Source organism: Drosophila arizonae, chromosome 3 (genome assembly GCF_054131065.1).
Source record: "Drosophila arizonae isolate 15081-1271.41 chromosome 3, UAZ_ARI_1.0, whole genome shotgun sequence".
Lineage (NCBI taxonomy): Eukaryota > Metazoa > Arthropoda > Insecta > Diptera > Drosophilidae > Drosophila > Drosophila arizonae.
In genome coordinates, this window is record NC_142923.1 from 17,630,849 (window position 1) to 17,654,792 (window position 23,944).

At 34.1% G+C, this 23,944-nt stretch overlaps 2 protein-coding genes across 2 annotated transcripts; one reads left to right on the forward strand and one right to left on the reverse strand.

Moving 5' to 3' along the window:
* Nucleotides 1-101: 101 nt before the first annotated feature.
* meng (serine/threonine-protein kinase meng-po) lies at nt 102-22,472 on the reverse strand. The gene is made up of 2 exons (XM_018001762.2): nt 21,588-22,472; nt 102-3,826 (listed from the first exon to the last, which is right to left on the reverse strand). Exons 1-2 carry the CDS (start codon nt 21,598-21,600, stop codon nt 2,478-2,480), a joined length of 1,362 nt encoding a protein of 453 aa, XP_017857251.1. The 5' UTR covers nt 21,601-22,472; the 3' UTR covers nt 102-2,477.
* Nucleotides 17,380-18,496, forward strand: LOC108609984 (uncharacterized). Its single transcript, XM_018001789.2, has 3 exons — nt 17,380-17,807; nt 17,879-18,287; nt 18,363-18,496. The coding sequence occupies exons 1-2, from the start codon at nt 17,506-17,508 to the stop codon at nt 18,285-18,287; spliced, it is 711 nt and encodes a 236-aa protein (XP_017857278.1). The 5' UTR covers nt 17,380-17,505; the 3' UTR covers nt 18,363-18,496.
* Nucleotides 22,473-23,944: the final 1,472 nt, after the last annotated feature.

Below are 23,944 nucleotides of genomic sequence, written 5' to 3' on the forward strand. Positions count from 1 at the left end.
TAAATAATGCAAATATTTATGCCTATGGCTGGGTATGACAGTTAAGAGCTGGCTTCATAGCTGTGAAGTGCACAAGCTAGACATTAATGAGAGTTAAAAAATAAAATAAAAAATCCATTGTCAAATTTATTTATAAAAAAAATAAAAAATTGTGTTGAATATTTTATATTTTAAGAACTAAAATAAATTGAACGTAATCAGTATAAAAACTATATGTTACAACATTTAAATTTAAATTTAAATTTAAAGAAATAAATATATAAATCAAATAAAATATTAGTAAAAAATTTATGTATATTACTTATTGTTTCGATCAAGTCAACAAGCCTTTCCGCCTCAGCTACAGGGTATCTCAACAATTACCAATTTATTTTTGTAACCTTTTCGTTTGCATAATAAAATAAACAAGAGAACACACAAAAAAAAGAAAACATAGCACGTGGCAAACGCTGTGCTCAAATTTAATTACAGGTAAATGAACGTTCAGCTAGTCAATCAAGCAAGCCCAATCAATCAATCAACCAATCAATCAGTCAACGGACAAGCAGTTTATTTGATTTAAATGGAAATTGTATTACAAGAACGCAGACAGACCGAAAGAAAGACGAAGAGAGAGAGAGAAAGAGATAAAGTCAATGTCAGCCAGCTAGCCAGGTAAAAGCGAAGCGGAGGAGGCCAGGTGCGAGGAAGGTGGGCAGTAGATGAGCCAATAGCAACAGCAAGTTCAACATTTTGTTTAATCAACCTTCGCAGCTGCTGTTTATTAGAGACAGATTTACGACTGCGTCACATCCTGTTGAGACAAAACGAGAACAAGAACGGCAACAGCAACAATTAATGCAACAACAGCTACTACAACAACACCTACAACAACAACACCTACAGCAACAACAAGAACCATTCATAAATAATCCATTGTTTTGGCCACATCAACTAAAAGCCCTGACCGCCGCTGAAATTAGCCTCTGGTCAACCTTCAGAGAGAGAAAGAGAGTGAGAGAGAGGGAGAGAGAGGGAGAGGGAGAGAGCGATAGAAACTATTGGCAAAAATCTATAAACATTGAATAATTAAAAATTTTAGCAAAAATTAAATTTTGATTTTTTCTTTTCTTTTCCTTCTCGTTTTTAATGCGTCAAATAATAAATATTTATTGATAGTTTCCATTGTTGTTGCTGTAGTTGTTGTTGTTGTTGCCATTGTTGTATGCGTCGTAATTTTCGCTAAACAATGTGCCACATTTAACAACAAAGCGAATTTGTTTTTGCACAAATTTTTATGATGGTTGTGAAAATGTTTAGAGAAACTTTTGCTTTTACGACTAATATCGTGGACAGCAACTACACTATGTATAAAGATATATAATATAAATATAATAATAAATATTTCAAATAAATATACATATAAATCGCCGGCGGTTATCGTTAAATCTGTTGAGGTACATAAAACCGTTCCAAGTTTTAATGGAGATTATCTCTAAATAAGTATAAGTATTACTACTCTAGTCAGGAAAATATAATCAAAAAGAAGACTCCAGACCAATGCCAAACTCAACTGAATCCTGTTCAAAATATTTGCTTTAGAAAATATATATTCAATAAATCTGTTTATGTTTAAAAGACGTTTCAAAATAAACTCAGTTGAAGCTTCTCTATATATTCATATATTTGTTTTTGCATTCATTCGGTGTACATTAACTCATATAAAAGTAGTATAGCATAACGCATATAGTACTCATAGATACGTACATATACATATAATAGGATTATATACAAGATCGTACATATATAGATAGAGGTACAAGATAAAGTCTAGTATAAACATAATATATAATCGTATAGGGTTTAGATATAATCGAATTACACATAGATAAGACAACACTTAGCTAATAATTGGTCATATATAGTATATAGATTATAGATATATATCGTTTATCTTGCTCTTAAGTACATATTAAATTCTAGATAATTGCATTAGTTGGTATCGTATATGACGTATAAAGTAAATAACGCGTACATCACACATATATAAAACTACATAGATATATATATTTATACATATTTAAATATAAACCATCGTAGCGGAAGACTAGAAAGGTAACACTAGTGGAAAGATTATCCGTTGACGTGTTTTGCTTTTACTGGATATACAAAATATCTACTAAGTACATTTTTATATATTTAATACCCCATGGGGTTTATTTGGTATAAATTTCTAATAATTATGTAGTTTCTTCATATGCATAGCAAAATTCGTCTATAAGTATTACAATATTTATATATATATGATTTATATATATTCAATTTTGGTCCAATTGAACCAAATAACAAATTTTTGTTTGGCTTGCGAAGAGAGAGTTCTCAATATAAACCATAGATCTCATAGATCTCATAAATCAGAGATCGCATAGGTCAGAGATCTAATAAATCTCCTAGATCTCATAGATCTAACAAAATTCTCTTAGACATATCGCAGCTCTCTACATTTCCAATGCATGCAAGCTTTCCACTTCTGGATCGAAGCTAGCATCGCATGTGGATAGCCAATCCCAGACGCGCTTTCGCACCATGCCCTGATCAATGGGTACGTCCAGGCCATAGCTGGACATCATGCGCTTAAAGCGCAATTTGTTCTCATCCCCAGACAAGCGTCCCTCCCGCTGATTCAGATAGATGCACGAGTCCTGATCCTGTGGCGTGGGCGAGATCAGAGTGGCCGATTTCGAGGCCGAGATGCGACACTCGACCCAGCGATCCTTCATGTATTTGTTCACCTCGGTGATCTTGCACCGTTCCTCTGTATCGTGCGTCAAGTACTTGCGGAAGCAGCGCATCAAACGCGGCGAGAAACGTCGAAAGTTCTCTGGTACCTTGGTCGTCTTGCGCTGCTCGTACTTCATGAAGTTAGCATACGCCTGATCCTTGACCCAATCGGCGGACAGCCAAGGCGGATTACCCGTCAGAATGTTGTACAGCAAGATGCCAAATTGCCAGGAATCGCTGATGGGCAAGCACTGGAAGCGCTCATTCTTGATCAGCTCCAGTTGCTCGGGCGGTACACAGCTGGTCCACGTATGCTTCACCTTGTGCACGAGCAGCCCCTTCTTGGTTGTTGCCCCAAAATCGCATAGCTTGACGCGAGTAAAGTCCGGCGTAAAGACCAGCACGTTCTCAATCTTGAGATCCCGATGCACCAGATTCTTGGAGTGCATGAAACCCAACGCCGAGCTCAATTGCTCGGCAATCAGCTTACAGGCCGTCTCATGCAAGCCATTCGGTCCGATGTTCGAAGCGAGATCTCCGTATGGCGCATGCTCCATGGCAAACACGTAGTAGTCCATGGTCTGAAAGGCCACCGCATAGGCGCTGAGTATGTGATGGTGATGCGATAGCTCGTAGTTGTAGTGGAACTCCTTCTGGAACTCCTTGATCGTGGTCAGCTCGGCATGCACCGCCTTCAGCACCACCGTGGTGTTGGTCGGCCGGTGCCGGCAGAGCAATATCTTGGCGAAGCAGCCCTCGGCCAGCGTCTTCTCGATATTGTACTGATCGGCGAATGTCATCAGCGGCAGCTCCACATCGGGTATCATATGAATTTGCCCCCCATCATTCTTGTCCGGCTTCTTGTAAATGCTGCTGCGTCGACTCACCGATGCCCCAGGCACCTCCAGCCGGCCGGTGCTGGTGCTGGTCGGCGTCAAGGGGGTGCTGCATCGCTTCTGGTTGTTGTGATTGGTGCAGGTGCTGCTGTTGTTGTTGCTGTTGCGGCTGTTGGTGCTGCCGCCATCGCCGAACGAACGGCGCAGCCGGAAGGAGAAGGAGCGTTTCTCTACAAGAAATAAGAGAGAAAAATAATTGTTAGTAAAAAGTATGGTCTAGGAAATAGTAGATATATGATTTTTAGAATCAAGCAAACATTTATTTATACATAAACTATATGCACATCTACTTAGTTCTCTATTTATAGTATTTTACTAGTACTCTTATATGTTCTATGTATGTATTTGATATCAACATTTATTTTCATTCACTATCATCTTGACCCATTTTTAGTAGCATTATATTCCATTTAATCTTGGACGATGCGTAGATTATTAGTTATAATATAAGCGGGTCAAATTGGAATAACAAGAAATGAATGCTAATTGAATAAAATGCGATCTTACAAAATACTAAAAATACCAACGATATTACAATATTCCAGCCTAAACCCATATCAAATATAGAGAAATTTCCAACATATCCCATACGTTGTCTGTCTTCTTAATGCCATAAATTATTTTCCTAAATGTTGATTGAAACGAAAATGTGTTTCACATGATATCAAAAAATCGACAAAACGATTTGGGGAATGTTAAAAATGTCTTTGAACAAAAAACCACAAGAGAAAGAAAATATGCAGTTTTTCAAATATTAACCTTAACCTGTTGCCCAAAGACAGGTGCGTGGTGTCAGAGTCAGTTCTTTTTGTTTTTTGCCTGTCTAATAAGCAATTGCCCTCGTCTCATATAGAGTAACAGAAGTGAGATCTCATTGAATATTGGCAAAAAATATATATATATATGTAGGTACGATATCCAGATATTTCTATATATATATTCATAATTTTTGTTTATGATTTATAAGAGACTTTTGATGTGAACATGTTTGCTTTTAGCTTTTTATGTGCCATTTGTTGTTGATTTGGCTCGAATTATTTAACATAGAAAATCGCTTTGTTTTACAGCCCTCGAACAGTGTGCCACGCCCGCGCATACATCGACGCCCACACCGAACAAAAATTCAAATGTCGCCGCGTTGTCTGATGTTTGCAAGAAAAAAAAAACAATCAAGAACAAAAAAGCTCAGGGAAGAAATTATAGAGCAAAACCTGCGCAGATCTGAAGTATCATTCGGCTATGGACGTCAGACACTTATTATTTTGGTTTTCTTTTCTTTTTTTTTTTTTTTTTTTTTTGATTTAGTTAGTCACGAATCGGGTTTCTGGGAATTCTGAGAAATTGTTTTTAATATGTTGCCATTTGATTTAATATATGGCCAGTGTGGAAAATCATTTGCTATTCGCCATAAATGAGACAGCAACTCAGCAGACAGCGAGAGTTGCCAGAGACTGGAGACTGGAGGCGCGATCTGAAGCATTTATAGGGCGTGATGTGATTTGAGATTTCAGATTTGGAAAATTGTTTTTCGCTCGTTCGCATTTTCATTTTATGTCGCCGCCAACACACAGAAATTAGGTTTCGTTTCGATCTTTTTTTCTTGCCATTTTACCCAGCTATGAAAATATTTCGATTTTCAGACAAATTAATGGTCGATCGAAGAAATGTTCAGGTTTTTCTTAGATTCTTTTCATTTCATTTCTTTTTGAAAGTATGTGTAAAATGCATTGAGGGGGCTATGAATTTACGGCTTGATAGGGAAATCGTGTTTACAGTTGTTCGGCAAGTTAAAGATACTGTGAATTACGAGCTGTTCAAAAATTGCTGTAACTGTAAATGAAATTACTAGTAATAAAATGGGCGTGTATTATAGATGTGTATATATAACATATTCTATTCTATATTGTGATTTTCTCGATCTTCACCTATTGCTATACTAATATTATCTTGTTCCCTGCGGATAATCTGATTATGATTATTAAATCAATAAATGAAGAATAAAATTCGTGTTACATTTATGCGTTTTGTCTAAGAAGGAAAAGAAGAATTTATGCGAATAACAACACAATAAAACAAAGTATATCTCAATTAGTCAATTAGCTAATAGATCAATCATATAATGACGTGCTATAAGCATACTCACACTCACACACACGCACACATTTGCGTCACATCCACTCACAAGACGATGGCCCACAATCTGAACAAAATTGAGCCCATTAACCCGGCACAGCATGGAGACATCTGTATATAACATCTATATAGATCGGCTATTGAGTGAGATTTTTAGTACTACTACTCTAATTTTTTCAACTTGAATTTCTATTTCCGTTCCAGAATTGATTGGCTCGAGGCCAGGGGCCAACAAATCCCGGTCTCTTGAAAAGAACATAGGGAAAACAAAAGCTCACGAAACTAATTATAAATCATTAAGAGCCATCAGCCAGCGGCTAGCGGTCAGCCGCCTGCGTGTGCTCATAAATCAAACTTTCACTTTTATTTCGAACCAAGGAGCCGCACGCCCCCGCCGCCCACCTCTACAGGTCCCGGACTGGCACAGCTGCTTGGGCATATGAATATAACACAAGTGGAAATACGTTAAGCCAATTTCAATTATCTGGCCAACAAGCAGCAAGACCACAAAATAGAAGCGCAAACACTTTGCATGCCAAGAATAGATGCCGTCAAAAGGGTCAACGGAGGCGAGCAAAAAATGCATTTTTCGTTCTGCTAAAATTAACACAAATTTCCTTATAAATGAACTGAAAAGCAATACCAAATAGTGGGCCAACAAATGGACGGACAGACAGACAGACCGGTGGACGGGCAGACAAACGGACAGACGGGCGGATAGTTAGTTTTGAATTGTGAAATGCAATTGCACAAAATAACAACAACTAGAGATGGAAGAAGAAGAGAATGGCGTCAGGAGATCAACCTGCACTACGCATGAGATATACTTGCGACCGTAAAATCCAAAACGCAAAAGGAACTATTCAGTTTGTGGAATATTGTATACACTTTGCATACAAAAAATAAAATGTTTTATTTAAATTATTAATTAATGCATAAAACTAGTTATATGGAAGAATTTAAATTAATAATTAATTTAATTAGTTTATTTAATAAGTGAAAGGAGTTAATAATTTAATTTAAAAATAAATTATAAAATCCTTGATTGAAATTATAAAATTAAATTAATTTAATGAACAGAGAAATTTGAGTACTATTAATTTGTTTAATTTATTAATTGAAATTAATTGTAAAATTATATTGTAAAATCGTATTAATTTAATGAGCACATAAAAATTGTAGGTGAAATCATTCTAAATAAAATTATAATTATTATATTAATACAATACTAAATTAACCAAAAATTATAAATGAATTTGAAAATTTAATTTTTAGTAGTGGATTAGAACAAGTTAATTAAATAAAAATATTAAATAAATTTAATTAAATCATTAAAAATAGATTTGCATTTAATTATAATTATATTATTTAGTTGGTTTATATTTGCATAGATATTCTTACTCGTAAAATTTATAATTTTTCAATTAAGGCTCAATAAAATTTAGTTGTCTTATCTCAATTGTCCCAAAGTATATCATATAGCTATGCCAACCCATTTGGCTGGCATGAACAAATGGCACAATATATATAGGGTAGGTGGCACAGCATCAAATTGTATGACTGACTGCCAAAATGACTGCGCGCCGGCACCCTACCGCCCGTCAGCCCCCTCCTCACTCTCACTCTCTATCTCTATCTCTGTCTCTGCCTCTCTCTCGCTCCGCTCACCTCTCCAATTGGAACGGGGCTCCTGCTATGGGGTAGAATTCGTTTTCGGCCCTCGTCTCGCCTGCTTGGCAACCCGCTCGCCACAGTTTGTGACTTTGGGGGCATTGCTGACGTCAATTGGCGAGTCGTTGTCGGTCGGCGTGCCACATCTACACACACACACACGCATACACGCACACACACGCACACGCATGCAGCGTTAAATGTGTATGGATGCTGCGAGGCAGCCGCGCGGGCGTCTTCCAACGAGTTGTAGTTTTATTATTATACAAATAATACCTATGGGCACGCACATATATCTCTATATCTGTACATATAGATATAGGTGTATATATGTACATATATATAAATATAGCTGATTTGCTGCTAGAAGTCGGGGGCAGTATAGTACTTTGGCCACAATCAAATGATAAATTGGCCAAGTCAGAGCACGTAACGCACTCAACAGACGTCGGCCGTGCTGTCTGCGATATCGAGCCAACCAATATATGTATATATATAGTATGAGTTGGCATATATACATACATCCATAGCACATCTATGTTACAATTGATATTTCTCTGGTTTATGGTGCAATGCGATTAGGTTTTTATCTTTTGATGTGGTCGAGCTCATTAAACATTAGATCAGACAAAAAAGAGATCATTTAACTATAGTCTAGCATATACATATATACCATAGAGATTTCCACTTTTCTTGTTTTTTTAAGTACTCTATATTTACAGCACAAATTGTTTACACTTTTTCGAATTTAGGTCAACAATAAAAGTTTTTTGTTACATTTTGAAAAAACAAAACAAAAATTGTTGTTTGGTTTTTTTTTTTTTTTTTTTTTTTTTTTTTTTTGTTTTCTGTCTAGGGATTACGATTGTCTATGTTTCGATAGTAATTGTAATGGCGATTACGATTACGATTACGATTTCAGCAGCTCATTCTTATGTATTGTAAATTTATGTGTACTAGAAAAGTTTTTCGCCCAAAGACCAAAAGCTTTAGGTTTATATACATTTGATAAATCTATGATAAATTTTTAATAGAACTCGCAAAATGTGTGAAGAAGATTATGGATTGTTGAGAATGAAAGTTTTAATAAATAATAAATATTTTCAATTAATAACTTATATTTATTTATAAAAAGCCGAAAAACCATTTGCTAAATAAAACCAAATTTATCCCAATTTATCAATCTAGTTTTTTAAGTTTTCAGCAATTAATAATGCCAAAATATTAAAAGAGTTCCGAGTGGCTAACACATTATTTAGCAAAGATAAATAGATTTCTACACTATAAATAAACAAATATTCAATTTTGAGATATTGTAAAAACTATATTGAAAATAATCAATCTATAACAAAATTTAAAATATATATATATATATATATATTTTTTTTTTTTTTTTAAATTGTTAGAATTAAAATTTTGCATTTAAAGTATTTTTTTTTTTTTTAATTCATAAACAATTTAATCAATTTGAATGTAATATATGTATATTCAAGTAATACATCTATTGATTACTCACTATTATAATATAGCTCAAGCCACAATTAATTGCCAGACAAAGTCTTCCGTTTGCGCATTTGCGCCAAGTAAAAACAACAATATAATAAAATCAAATATCTAAGTAGTATAAAGTGAGTGTAAAACGAAATTTCCGTTGCGCCCCCACAACGACAGCAAGTGAAAGGAAAACAGAAGAAAAGAAAAACAATAAAAATACAATAATAAAAAAAAAAATAAATAAATAAAACAAAATAATAATAAGCAATAGAATGAGCTATGTATATATAAATGTGTAGAAAAAAATAAGTAAATGTATATAAATACATATAGAAATGGATATATATATATATATATATATATATATATATATATATATATATATATATATATATATATATATATATATGTGTGTGTGTGTGTGTGTGTGTTTCGCGTGCTTAACTGATTTTTTTATGCGACGCAACGTAGAGGATGTAGAATATATACTTATATAAGTACATTTATATATATCTAATTGATTTTCTTTTTGTTTTGGGTTTATTTATAAAAGCTCGTATAATTCTTTGATTGTTAGGCCACTGGGACCAACAGGCAATGTCTAAATATATTTTTAGCAAAAAGAGGCGTGTACACAGTATGGATAGACGACAGCACTCCAAGTAACAGCAAGGGAAAGAGCCGGAGAGAGGTAGAGAGAGAACTAACTTGACCTGGCCTAATCTTTCGAGACACTTGCTCAAAAAACAACAACAACAACAAGCAGAGCTGACAAGCGGCCCTGCATCAAGTGCATGTCAGGGCTAATGAGGCCTCAGAGAAATGCTACAAAACTTTTCACACTCGCCGACAGCAACAGTGACTGCTGGCTGTATACAACATATAGATATACGTATACTTACGTACGTACATGTTGTTGACGCCCACGCGGCGCTTTATTTTCCATAATTTATTTAAATAGTTCCGCTTTAATGATATATTTAATGTTTGTAAATAAATTTGTTAAAAATAGTACGCGCCTAACATCAACCGCAGCAGCAGCAGCAGCTATAGGTAAAATTCGAAAATTCTTAATTACGCGAAAAAAAAAGGCAGAAAAAATATAAATACAGAGAGAGAACAAATTTCAGTGTTGTAAAAGTAAAAATGTTGTTGCTGCCGGCTTTCAAGGTAAGGTCAAGGCAGGCGTCGACGCAAAAGCCAAGCGAAAATATATAAACATTAATCAAAAATGTAATCATAATATTGTAAGGATCGTAAAAACTGTTGAGAAGGCTTACAAATGTATTACACGCCAGCCGATCAGCATAAATTATATTTCTGATTTATTTAAAGGGTCGCTGGAAAAGTCGTTGAACGTATTGACCGAGCGGAGGGCACCTGTTGCGGGCAGTGCTCGACTAGCAAATACCCTGAACCGAACATTTTAGATAATAATTGATATTTATTATATGTTGAAAATATATATGTATAGAAATATGCACACAAATTACGCAGTAGTGATGCTTCTTATACTTAAACTGTATGAAAGATGATTTGCTCGGAATCAAATTTTGAATTGAAATAATAAAATATATATATGAAAACATAAATTAATAAATAAAAATATAAATAATTTTTTAAATTAAAAATTAATAAATGTTTTCCATATCTTTGACAACAACTTAAATATACCCTATATACCCATGAGCTGGCAGTATCAATAGCAAACCACTTTCTGCCACCCGCTAAAATAGTATACTATATCTGTGCTAGCGACCACTTTTGAGGGTCGATTAATTGTGGCTGAAGAGCCAGAAAAGTGGAAACACAATGAACACAAATAAATAAAAACAAGTGAGCATCGGTGCTTAAATAAATAAATAAAAACTGTTGAAACAATTGTTGCGTGGTGCGTGCACTGTTTAATCTCTTTTTTTTTGGCATTTTATCTGCTCAGTTTCGGGAACACGCTGTGTATTGCAACAGTAAGTAATGCTAATCATAATATTATGATTGCAATTCCCAGTAACCTTTCGCATAGCTGACGTCAAATTTCTATCACATCTTAAATCAGTTTGAAAACAGATCATTTCCTCAATGCTGCCCACGAAGCGGATGTGATTAACTAGACTCAGCGTGACTAAGTGAGCGAAATTTATGATTTGAATTTAAATTTATTGTGATTAGCAATTGAGTCAACAGGAAGTTAAGAGTCGGATAGAAACGCACATTTTATAGAGGCATATATAACTGATTCATAGGGTATCCAATCTTCTTAGACGAATTCGAATTTAGGCTATCTACCAGTCAGGCACGCCCAGTTTGAAATGCTCATATATCATCCTTGAGTCATACTTAAGTACTTGAGATATATTTCAAGAATAATTCTCTATGCACTCTAGAACGCTTTAAGGAATTTCCATTTAATATATATATACCACTTGCTAAACCGATCTCATTGAAGATCATTTAGCAAACGAAAAAGCAATAAAAACAACAAGCAAATTGTCAATTCAATAAACAGAAAACACATTTCGAAACAAACATAAAGAAAAACCAAATACTAAAACAGAAAGGAAAACGAAGAAAACAACAATAACAAAATCAAGTGAAAACCAGACGAACACAATAGCTTCAACAACAATCACGTGCATAGGGTATACAAGTATGTATATAGATATGAGGAAGAGAGGGATAGCTAAAGAGAGAGAGAGAGAGAGAGAGAGAGAGAGAGAGAGAGAGAGAGAGAGAGAGAGAGGGAGAGAGATCTGTCAAATACATAGGCGAAACCTGACAAAGTTCTTGGCCGGCTATTGGCACCGGCTGAAGCCGGTTTCTATGGGGCACTTCAACTGCGTCGCACTAATTACTGGATGATTACTTCGACTTGATTAGCATAACAATTAGAGTTTATCGATTGTTAATGTTGGTTCTATATTTATATATCAGTGTGTAGCCTGTTTGAGTCTTTTATATGGCTTTGCCACCTTCACAGCTTTCCATCCGTTTTTTGTCTTTCGGTACTTTTCCAAGCAATGAAATCAAAATATATTTTTGGATTTCTAGCTAAATTTTGTGTCATCCTTTTCTGTGCGTTGGTCTGGGCCCAGGTACATAAATTAGACCAATAATGTTCAATCAAATATCGTGCGAATAGCCAACAGATATACACTCGAATATATCTATATACATATATAAAAATATATCTTTATATCAGCTACTCAGCTACTTTATACTATATTGAATTTTCCTTTCATTTTGTTTTTGTTTTTTTTTTCTTTCTTAACTTTTGTAGACTTTACTTATTTGCATTTACGTCCTCATGTCATGTGTGTGAGCGAAAATTAATAATTTATTAAATAAAGAAGAAGAGGAAGAAGCCGAAAAGTATATAAAAACAAAAATAAAATTCAGCACTCAGGAGGAGCACAGGAGACGCCAAAGAGAACAGAAAGAGGGAGACACAGACAGAGACAGATAGTGAGTGAGTGAGTGAAAGACAACACAAAACACCTACGCAATATTTTCCACGTCTTTCCACGACAGACGAAAATAACATTAAAGAGAAATTTTCAGTTAGGATCTGAACGCGAATTATGTATAGGCAGTCAGGCCAATATACCTACATATAGAGCAATCAAACCTGTATCATCATCAGGTGGCAACAGTTGACGTCCAACAATATTTATTATTCTAATTTCAATTAGAAACAAAATCTGTTGAAGATTTGTGCATTTTGATTGCTTTCGCTTAATATTTTTGTGGCTTGTTTATGGCTTGTCAAATTTCAGATTAGCTCTTCAAAATTCTTCTATATGCAAATTTAAATATTCTATCCTATTTTCAATATATTCAAAATTTTAATATATCCATAAATTAAGTTTATTTTGAAGACATGTGTTTTAAAAACAACAGGAAATTGATTTTGATTAGATGTTGAAGTCATTTGGTTTAAAAAAGTTTGGTGGATAGCTTTATATGTTTTATACACACTTCAGGTACTTCTTATATTATATCTCATAATATAAACTTTAATAATTATTAGCCAGATGATTGTGTTTTCAAATAACTACAACTTTTTATAATTTTTCAATTATTTTTTTTTATCAATTGTATTTATTAAACAAAAAAAATCCATAATTTTAGTCATGGGTTTTGATCCCCAGTTATATAAAATACATAAAGAAAAAATATTCATAATCATAATTAATTTATAGACTTTATTTGCTTAAAAGCTTAAGATTTTTATAAGTTAATAAATTAAAATGAAATGGGCTAAAAGAGATTTGTTAATAAAATGCTTGATAAAAAGACAATTTCATTTTAATTTTAGCATTAATAATATACGTATATTTTCTATTAAAAAAAATAATGGTATAAAAACATCAGCAGTTAAAGCTAGGAATTAGTCAGCTTGTTCACGTAGAACTTGCTTCAGCTTTAGCCTTGACGCCGCTCAAACAATAAATAGGTTCTATAATAAACAATCCTAAAAATATATAAATTAATAAAACAAATATAATGTGCACATTATCAATGTTTAATTTTTATAATTTTTAAGTACATATATTTTTATTGCGTGTCAATGGCAAAAAGCGCGTCACAACGCAACGCACAAAGCGACGAACGGCCAGACAAACAGTTGGCCAAAAATCGACTAGCAGACCTGTTCCCAATGCATATATATATATAGATACAGATACAGATATATATATTTATATATACTTTATCTTTTGGTTAGCCATAATATTTCTCGCGCCGACAGGCGACGGCGACCTTGTGCCACGGCTCAACGCGTAGAAAGCGAAAAAAAATAAAAAAAAAGACAAATTTGAAAAAAAGAATAGAAAATATTGAAAAATCCAACAAAATTATTCAGAAAAACTACTGTTAACATTCGTCAAAATGATTTTCACTTTAAAATGCATACATTGTGTATGAATGTTTGTTTTCGCTGCATATAAACAAGATTCTGATTTGTTTCTGCTGCTTGTTTTGATATGGTTCAACGCGTCGTATGCGCAACGTCTGCATAGCATTTCAGCATTTCGGCCACTGGGGAACTGCACGGGTTGCGATTGTATTTAATTTTATATTCTTTATTTTTACTCTCATTTTCATGGCAGCGCATTAAAAATTAAATAACAATTTTTTATGTTTTTTTGGCTTTAGCGCATTAAATATAAAATTAGCATAAATCAAGTTTGAAGAGTGAAACAAAATAAAATCTTGTTTGACATTTGCTATTAAAATGAAGAGCAACGAGTTGGAGAGCCAGAAGCAGTGACTTAGCTAATATAAATTTACATAATATTCATAAAAAATTTTGAATTTATTAAATAATTAATTATATTTTATATATTATTGGAAATTTTATGAATAATTTAATTAAATATATAAAAATTATATACAAAAATAGCACTTGTGAATAAGATTTTTTTTATTACTTTATTTATTTATACAAAAACAAAAAAAAAAAAAATAAAATACAAAAACAAAAGTGAAAAATGCACTTGTAAGATTTTTTATTATTTATTTTATTTATTTTTTTTTTTTTTTTATTTGTTTGTTAAATGTATGAGTTTTAGAATCTGTCTTTGAAATCACATTTTTTGCCTCTCAAAAAAAAAAAAAAAAAAAAAAAAAAAAGGACCAACAGAAATTGAATATCAAACGTTTTTATTATACTATTCCATTACAGATTCCATTACAATGCTCATATTTCTAGAGAAAATTGGAAATAAAAACTCTTTCAAGATTCCATTTAATTGAGACACAATGGAAATTACAATTCGCTCAAAAAGTCTCTGCATAAATCGAGTTAAGCAATTAAAGAGCTTTTAGCCCTTGATGCGAGAACTCAACTATTATTGGTAAAGACAAACACTGCAAGCACCGGCAGCAGCAGAAGGAGGAGCAGCAGGAGAAACAGTTCGCTGCAATTAAGCAACTGAATCGGTTCGTTGGACTTCAAGGGGCCAACAAGAGCGAGCACTCATAAGGCCCAAGCCAGGCGAATTTGCCATAACTCGTTGAGTAAATTGCATAAAATACGCGCTGAAAGGCCGGCAATCAAAAGCCAACTTACACGAAACGAATGACAGACAAGACGAACGGACGGACAAACAGACGGACGGGCAGTTGGGCAAATAGAGTGGCCCATTAGTTGGCGCTGATGATAAAAAACAGCTTGGGCATGCACATAATCTCTCTTTTACATACACACACACACACACTCACTTATATAGATAAGCAGACGGACAGACATTTTATGTGCGTTGGCTTACAGCAGCGAAGACATCGCGCATACGCCGCGTGCTCGCCAAGCAAATGCCAATTAAAATTCATAAACAAAATTTTAATTGAAATGTGTGCAAAATGTGCGTCGCTTTTGCCAATTTCATTTCCATTACTCGACATTTCACTTTGATTTCAATGCAGAGGGCATGCAGAATACGTAAAGTGGTTTGTAGTGAAAGTGGAATAATTTTAATTCAATAGAGAAATGGAAAAACTACAATATATAAGAAAATTGAATTTGAACTTGTATATTTATAAGTTGTAATCACTTTTAGCTAAAGATAGCAAAGTCAAAGAAAATTAGGGGAAAAGTGTCGTTAGTCGGGTCTGCTCAGCTAGAAGGGATAACTTAATACAATAAAATTTCTATATAGCTGATTCGATTTCGAATAGAAAGAGCCGAGGGGATAATAGATATTTAAATTAAAATATAATTTATTTTTCGTACTTAATACTAAATATTAAACAAAACTGAAACTTAATATTTAAAGTACTATAGTTCATAATACCAAATATACAACCCTAATAGTGCATATCACCTATTCGTATATTTACCTTTTGCATTTCTCAATAGCTATTCACTTTTTTTTCTCGATTCTTTACCATATTTCTAATTTATTAATTAACGCGCGCATTTAGCGCCGGGTAAACAACAATTTATTTGTTTATTTGAATAATATTGTGAAATATTTAGAAATATTTCATAAATACCATGAGTAATACCAATGAACGAGGAGGGCGTGGCAAGTTCAAATTTCCGTATAGCTCGCTGCTGTCTGTCTGGCCATATGTTGCCCGCCTATTTATATATATATATATAGTGTCTACTGTTGAAATGAGATTTCAGAAGCGGCAATTGGCTTCGCACTTCATAAATGCCCAACTGCCAGCTCTCTCTCTCTCTCTCTCTCTCTCTCTCTCTCTCTCTCTCTCTCTCTCTCTCTATCTCCCTCTCCTCCTCTTTTCCCTTTCGCGCTTGTTATTTGTGCGCACTGTGCACGCATTTTACTATGAATATGGACATGGAATATATGAAAATTGGCCAATTTTAATTACGCTTTTCGTTTCGCGTGTGCACAAATCTTTTTGTATTTAATTGAAATCAATCAGAAGAACTATACGCTGCTTGGCTGACTTTTGCTACCCAAAGACATACATTAATCTATCCCTTAGATCTATATATGTGTATATATATTTAAATTTGTTTTTATATACTTATATTTGTTTAAACTGGCCATCACATGCTGCTACAACATGACGTATTAGTGATATATTAATTGTATTCGACAAATCTATTTTAAATAGATTTATGTGAATTGAATTGACATTTAGACAAATACCCTGTACATCTATGTTAACCAATCGGCATAATCACATGATAGCTTATGGCTATTGGCCAACGTGACGTATACGTGATGCATTAAATGCTGTTGAGTACAGTCACTAGATTGTTATGTACTAAATTAACATTTATATGTTGTAGGTATTCTGTATACCGGCAAATTCTGGAATAAGCCAGGATAACTGTTCTGAGATTTAAGTGAACGCAATAGGAAAATTATACAGAAATCATATTCAGTACAGTAGACAAAACCCAATTTATGTGTTTTGTATCGACTTTTAGATATTACAGATACCCTGGAATCTGAGATTGATTAAAAATAGCATTATCGTTTGCTACATTCAAGTTACTAGCTGTGGTACAGTATGACGTATACGTAACATGTGAATTGCATTGGAAAAACAACAACATATTGTGTATATTAAATTGTCAATTTTGATTTCAGGCATGCCCTATACATGAGAGTGTGCTTAAAAGAAGCATTATCACATGCAAGCTGCCGTTTGCTGTACAACAGAGCGTATACGTGATATATTAAATAAACAAAACGATTGATGTGTGATTAAATAGAGTATTTTATTTAACCAAATTCCCTGCACACATGGAAATATATACACTTATATACATACATGTATATACCAAATAGCATAAAGTGTCAAATATATTCAACTCTTCTCTCATCAGCAAAAATTCATTGACAAGCCACAAATTAATTTAGCCATCAAATACGCCATGAAATTGCTTTGATGCTAATTGATTTCGAAGAATTCGCATTTGTCTTTGATTGAAGTTAAGCTAAAATCAAATAATATTATTCATGCATAATTTGAAACATGTATTATATAATATGCCTTGTCTATTTTGTCCTTTGACATGATAAATTTTGTCTAAAACTTTCACCAAACACAAGAGCCAAAAATTTGAACAATGTCAAAAGACGATGAAGCCCACTTGACGCCCCAGCTGAAGGAGCACTATGAGAAGGAGGTGGAAATTTTGGGTCTGTTGATGGATATGGAGAAACGTTATTGTGACTTCTATCAGTTCTATCAATGCGAATTGGAAACACAAAAGATTATAACCGAAAGACTCTGGCTACTGACTCAACGATATTTGATATTGATTAGCTCAGCGCCCGGCTGCCGTTATCCCGAGGTGTATACGCTCTCCGCCGAGGAGTCGATAATCAATGAGTATGAGGAAAAGTTCGAGGTGATGCGATCATCAAAGTAAGATATTAACCTTTATATATACACATATATATACACGATATATCATATATATAAACATCCCACAATAGCAACAGCATGAAGCATGGCATTTTGAACATTCATCTGGAGTGCAAAAAGTTCTATAAGGCCTACGATCAGCTGGACCGGAGTCAAGAGACGCCGTTCATACTGGGCGATAAATATCATCGCAGCATCGAATCGCACAAGCTCATGATGATCGATATATTCAATTATTTCTATTCGGCTGTGCTGAAAATGAAATGCTATTTGCATCAATTGGATCCCATGAGCCTGGAGAGTGTCGAGGACTATCGCGAGCTGCTCAAGGAGAGCAGCTCGAATGAGGAATTCGCTGAGCTCGTGATGAGCACATTTGTCTACTGCAAATGCCTCCAGCCCGCACCCACCTGTCCCATCAAGAAGCTCAAGTGCAGCCATAAGAAAATTGAGGATTTGACATACGTTAGCCGAATATAAGTGAGTCGACGACTGCCAATATTGATTAAGGTTCCTAGGTCTAATAATAATAAATGTACTTATTTATATTTTCAGACACCAGCGCCCTTGCCATTGTCCTTATAAATATTACAGCTTAACGCAGTCATTAACTTGGCCATTAACTGTATAATGTCCATTGTCTGGCCTCACATTAAATGTTATTAAAAGCTCTCAATGTTCCACAATAATTGTCCATGTATTTTAACTGTACTTAGTATACGAGCAGCGAACTCTCCCTTCCCCTACCCCACCCGAAATCATCTTTCGTCAGTCTATCAATATTGTTCGTCTCTCATTACAGAGCAATTTCCATTCACTTTTATTTTGTTTTCGGTTTATTATTTCATTTGCTGTCGCTGACAGCGATTTCCCTGTGAACTTTCTGGGTAAATGTCAAGTGGAAATATGTAGATTCTGGCAGCAACGGATAATTACGACGAAATGTGGGTGTTTTAGAGAATTGTTGAAGGTCATCTGATAATTTACGCTTCACCTGCTAAATTAATACAAATTGGTTTATAACGAAAATAAATTGCCGGAAAATTAAGTTCAAATATGTAAATTTATCGCAAAAGTGAAATATGAAAAGCGACGATGAGGAGTAAAGACTGACTGCACGCTTTTCATGAAAGCATCAATGACCTAACATTCATGCCTGGACCTGCATTTTCTACTCTATCGAATATTGCTCTACTGCTGTGTATATCACTTTTTTAAAAAATAATAAAAAAATTGGAAAATTTGTTAATTATAATTATATTTTTAAATATTCATATTGCAAAACTATTCTTAATTTTTCTAAAATGGGAAAAAAGAAATAAAAATAGTTATAATAAAATTTGTAATCAATGTCAATGTCAGTCTTCAGGTGGATTTCAAGTTTCCTATCGAAATGAAACCCAAAATGATACCAAAAATCGAATAAAAAATATTATTAAATTATAATAATAAAATTTTAAAAATATTAATTTCTGTTCTTATATCTTACTAAGTGCTATAATTTTGAAAATTTTAAGTATATATCTCAAAGACAATTTAATGAGACAATTTAGCTGAACAAATTTGGTAAGAAAAGCATACCTCCGGGTTTTCGTGATATTTTCCTTTGTGCGCTTTGACATTTGATGCTGCCAAAATGTTGTTTAAATGCTGCTGCACCGTGTTTGTTTAAAACAATGTCCTTTTTGGTGCAGAATCGATGGTCACATTCAACTCTGAACTTTTAGCTGACGGCAACAAGAAATTCTGTTGTGAGAGCCGAGGCTGCTGAGCAGGCAAACCAGCAACCACAACAGCCGCAGCAACAGCAACAGCAGCATCGAGCAGCATATCAAGCGTGTCTAATAGGAGCAAATATATACACACGCACACACACAGACAGCTGCAAAGACACGCACAACAAATGGCATACAAAGTAGCATCATTCAGATGAAAAAGGAAAACAAAAATTGAGCACTTGTAGCTGCCGCCTACACACACACACCCACACACACACACACACACACAGCCAGTCCTCCCGCCTGTCGAGCAATGGCACAACGAACCCATTGAGGCAAGTGGCTGCCTACCACGCCCCTGCCGCCGCCCACGCCGCAATCAGAGCGCATTTGTATCTGAAACATGGCCTTTTGAGGTGGTCGAAAGGACGCTGCTGCCGTTCAAGGATAACACGTTGGACAAGACAGACACAATCAAGCCCACCCACACACACACACACACACACAGATATGTTAAGTGTATGCATAGCGTCTCTATAGGATATATTTTTAACTATAGCATAGAAATCAGTGGCGTCGCGTGCGTCATTCGATTAGAACTTAGGGCACTGACTATATATATTATATACTATATATTTCGGTTCTTTTTTTCACTTTTCACTGGTTTTATTTATCTTTCATATATTTGGATAAGCAGTATTAACGTGCTCCGAGGCTCTAGACCATGTTTATCATAATGACGTCGTTTGACATTTTCTTCACTCTGCCAATGTGGAAAAGCGCAAAATTGTTGCTCTTGTTGCTGTTGTTGTTGTTGCTGTTGCTGTTGTTGTTGTTGTGCGTGCTGAGTTTATTTTTAGCGCGCTCACAGCTAGGATAATTGAAAAGCAAGCACAACTGAGCAGCACACAACAGGATATGGCAACACCCATTGTTGGCCAACGCCCTCATATCATATTAATTGAAAGCAAAGGCAAAGGCAAACACAGAAAAAAAGGGAATCTCTGCTTCCAGTTTTTCTACATAATATATTGTGAAGCGGCTTCAATTGGATCTATTTATAAAACATTATTCGGCTTTATGGCGGGATTGAATAGCACAGATTGAATTTCAGCTCAGCAGAAATCAGAAGGGGCAAAAAAGGTAGCAAAAGGATCATGTCCAAAGGGGGATTAAGAGACGCGGATGGCCAGTGGAATTTTAATTGAATGCAATACCCTAAGCAGATTTGTATTGTGGATTAGTTTACAAAAGATAAATGTATATATATGTACATATATATTTATGTATGCATACATAAATGTACGCAACGCAATATATATTCTTTAAAAAATATTTTGGCTTTTGAAATAAAAACATTAAATTAATTACGAAAATTGTTAAAATGATTAATTTATTCATCTTTACAAATCATTTCATATTTAAAACTTTAGCAAAACGTATTTCAGTTTTATCTATCTTTTCTTTAAAAAACTTAAAATCATTTTAAAATTATAATTAAAAAATTTGGATATTTTACCAACAATAAGGAAAATGTATTTCATTTCATTTTTTATTTAATTTTTGTATAGAAGAGACTACATTCCTCATAGAATACTGTTTGATCAATATTACATATTTTATATAAACTTTTGTAAATTCGTTAACAAAAAAATAAATAAATAAAAAAAAGAGTCACAGCCATTTTCCATCCCGTGTCTATGATGAGTTTTGAAATTAAAAAATGATGCGCCAAACATCAATTTCAAATTTAAACTTAAATTTAGGGAAAAATTACACAAAACTGATAATAACAAATAATAATAATAACGAAAATAATAAAATGTAAATTTGAAAGTACAAAAAACTACAATATTTAATAATATATTTATGTATTATTGAATCCCAAATGGCTACAAACAAAATTAAAGCTTAATTGTTTCCAAAAGCTATTGTAGATGATTCACAATAAATGCATTTTTTATTTAATAATAAAATATTAAGATTTTTTTTTTTTTTTATGAAATATATAAATCTATAAATATATAGATAAGTATGTAAATGTCGATCGGTCTTCACTTACCAATAGTTCCCATTTCTTGATCTTTGCGGCAGCTGTTTTTCGCTTGCGCAAATCCGAATTCGATTTGTAAACCCACTTTGGATAGATATCTCAATTATTTTCAGTTTGTGGCTTTTTTAAGGCAAGCTGACACTCCTAGGATCAGCAATTAATTGATAAACTTATTGAAAAGTTTTTGAGATTTTTTATTGTTTATTGTATGTTTTTAATATTTTTGAATGGCAACACAGCAAAGTACAATTGGTCGGTCGACTAGGGCGGATGGGCGTGTTCCACACACAAATTATAGTCACATTGCAAAAGGTGTAAATTTAAATTTTTGTATTTTTTTAAATTAATTTTTTGTTTTTTAATTTATTTTTTATTGCATTTGTAAAATTTACAATCTTTTTTGATTCCAGTACAAATTAAAAATTTAAAAGCGCGGCAAATAGATCAAGATACTTTGTTTAATTTGTTATTTATTTATTTTATTTTATTTTTTTTTATTTTGTTTAAGTGCAGTAAGAAGTGAGCTGTGAGCGGACACGAGACGCGACACTCACTGAAATAATACACAAAACACACAGAAGCAGCGAAAAGACGTGACAGAGATAGAGCGCTAAGAGCAGAATAACGAAAATAACACACACGTCCACACGCCTGGAGTTTACCGTTATGAATGTTTTCGCAGTTTGCAAGCACAAAGAATTTGTATAAATTTGTTGCATACGTCGCGCTCGGCTCGCTTCGATTCGGAACCCGTCGTTCGCTTTGGCGCTCGTGCGCATGGATATTCGGCATTCGTAAATATTTCGTTCGGCCAGTGCAGAAGAAACACTCAGCCTTGCTCGTTGTCTGCCCCCTGTCTCACTATTTCACTCTCTCTCTCTCTCTCTCTCTCATACGCTTTGTAATGTTGTTTAACAGATAATTTCCATGTTGCAGCTGAGAAGCTTTGCTGTTGTTGCTCGAGAGCTTTTTTTAACGAAAAGTTGTCTTGCGCTTTGAGTTCAATGCATTGTGCGTAAGTTTTGCATTTTAACACAGGGCAGGATTTGAGTTTAGTGAGGGTAGTAGGCGCCATTAATGAATAACTTTAATGAGACATATTATTCATGAAAATTAATTGGGCAATGAATATAGATAATGAAATATATTATATAAAGTAGTGTACCAAATTTTAATATCTAAAATGTTGATTGTACCAAAATCAACCAAAAGAATTTTAAGAAACCACATTACGAAAAAATGGTTGCTAATTTAACTATCTTTTAAATGGCTGAATGGTGACCCTAAAGAACTTTATTTTACAGACAACAATAATTTAAATAAATATTTATTTTTATAAGTATTTAATGACATAAAAATATGACTTCCTTAAATCATCACTTACTTGTAAATGTATATGCAATAAATATATGTAAAAATATGGCTTTATTCTATATTCACTTTATTATTTTGACATACATAAAATTCTATTAAAAAACATATTACGAATGTGCTCAATTAAAAGTTTTCAACTTTTTTAATAAAAATTATTGTTCTACTCTAATAAACAGAGTTTCTACAGTCTCTACCCTGCCTTATCTCTCTTCCTCTTATTCTATCTGTCATTAATTGTAAAGACCCATGACCCCAATACTAAACTTTTAAACCAAATCCGCCTTACCTGGGAGCCGGAGTTAGCTTTATATAGTTGGCTTAGCAAGCAGCGATAAAGCTGCCGCAAAACTATTTTTAAACTGATTTTATTACCTCAGCGATTGAAGCGAAATTAATTACCTTTCCACTCACAGCAACAACAGCAACAAGAGGAACAACAAGCATTGTCTCCCGCTCTACAGAGCTAAATACCGAGGCTATGCTTGCAAGACAATATAAACAAAAGATTTGCAAAAAAAAAAAAAAAAGAGAGAAAGGAAAACTTCAACAACACGCAAGGACATGAGAAGCGGCACACAGCGACGTCTGTATGTCAGTGTGTGTGTATGTGTGTGTGTAGGCAGCAGGTGTTGCCACGTGCACCGTGCCGAAACAGCCAAAGTTGCCACCTCAGCATAGAGCAAGTCGCAACCCGGCCGCAAATTAAGTTTTGTGGCTGAAGATGTCCTTGAACCAAATACCCAAAGGCCCAACGAACATTTAAAAGAGACAACGTCATACGGGTAAGGACAGGTAGGATACCTGCCTCCACCCACATGCAAACATAATCGACTGACGTAAAGCCTGTCTCCAATGCACCCGCCCGTTGCCCCTCCAGCGATTACCCCATTTACTTGCGGTAACAGTTAACTTGATTATTTTGCAAATAATTGAAAAGGCTGCCATTGTACAAATTGCAAAAATAGACAAGAATCACATGAACACACATGCAC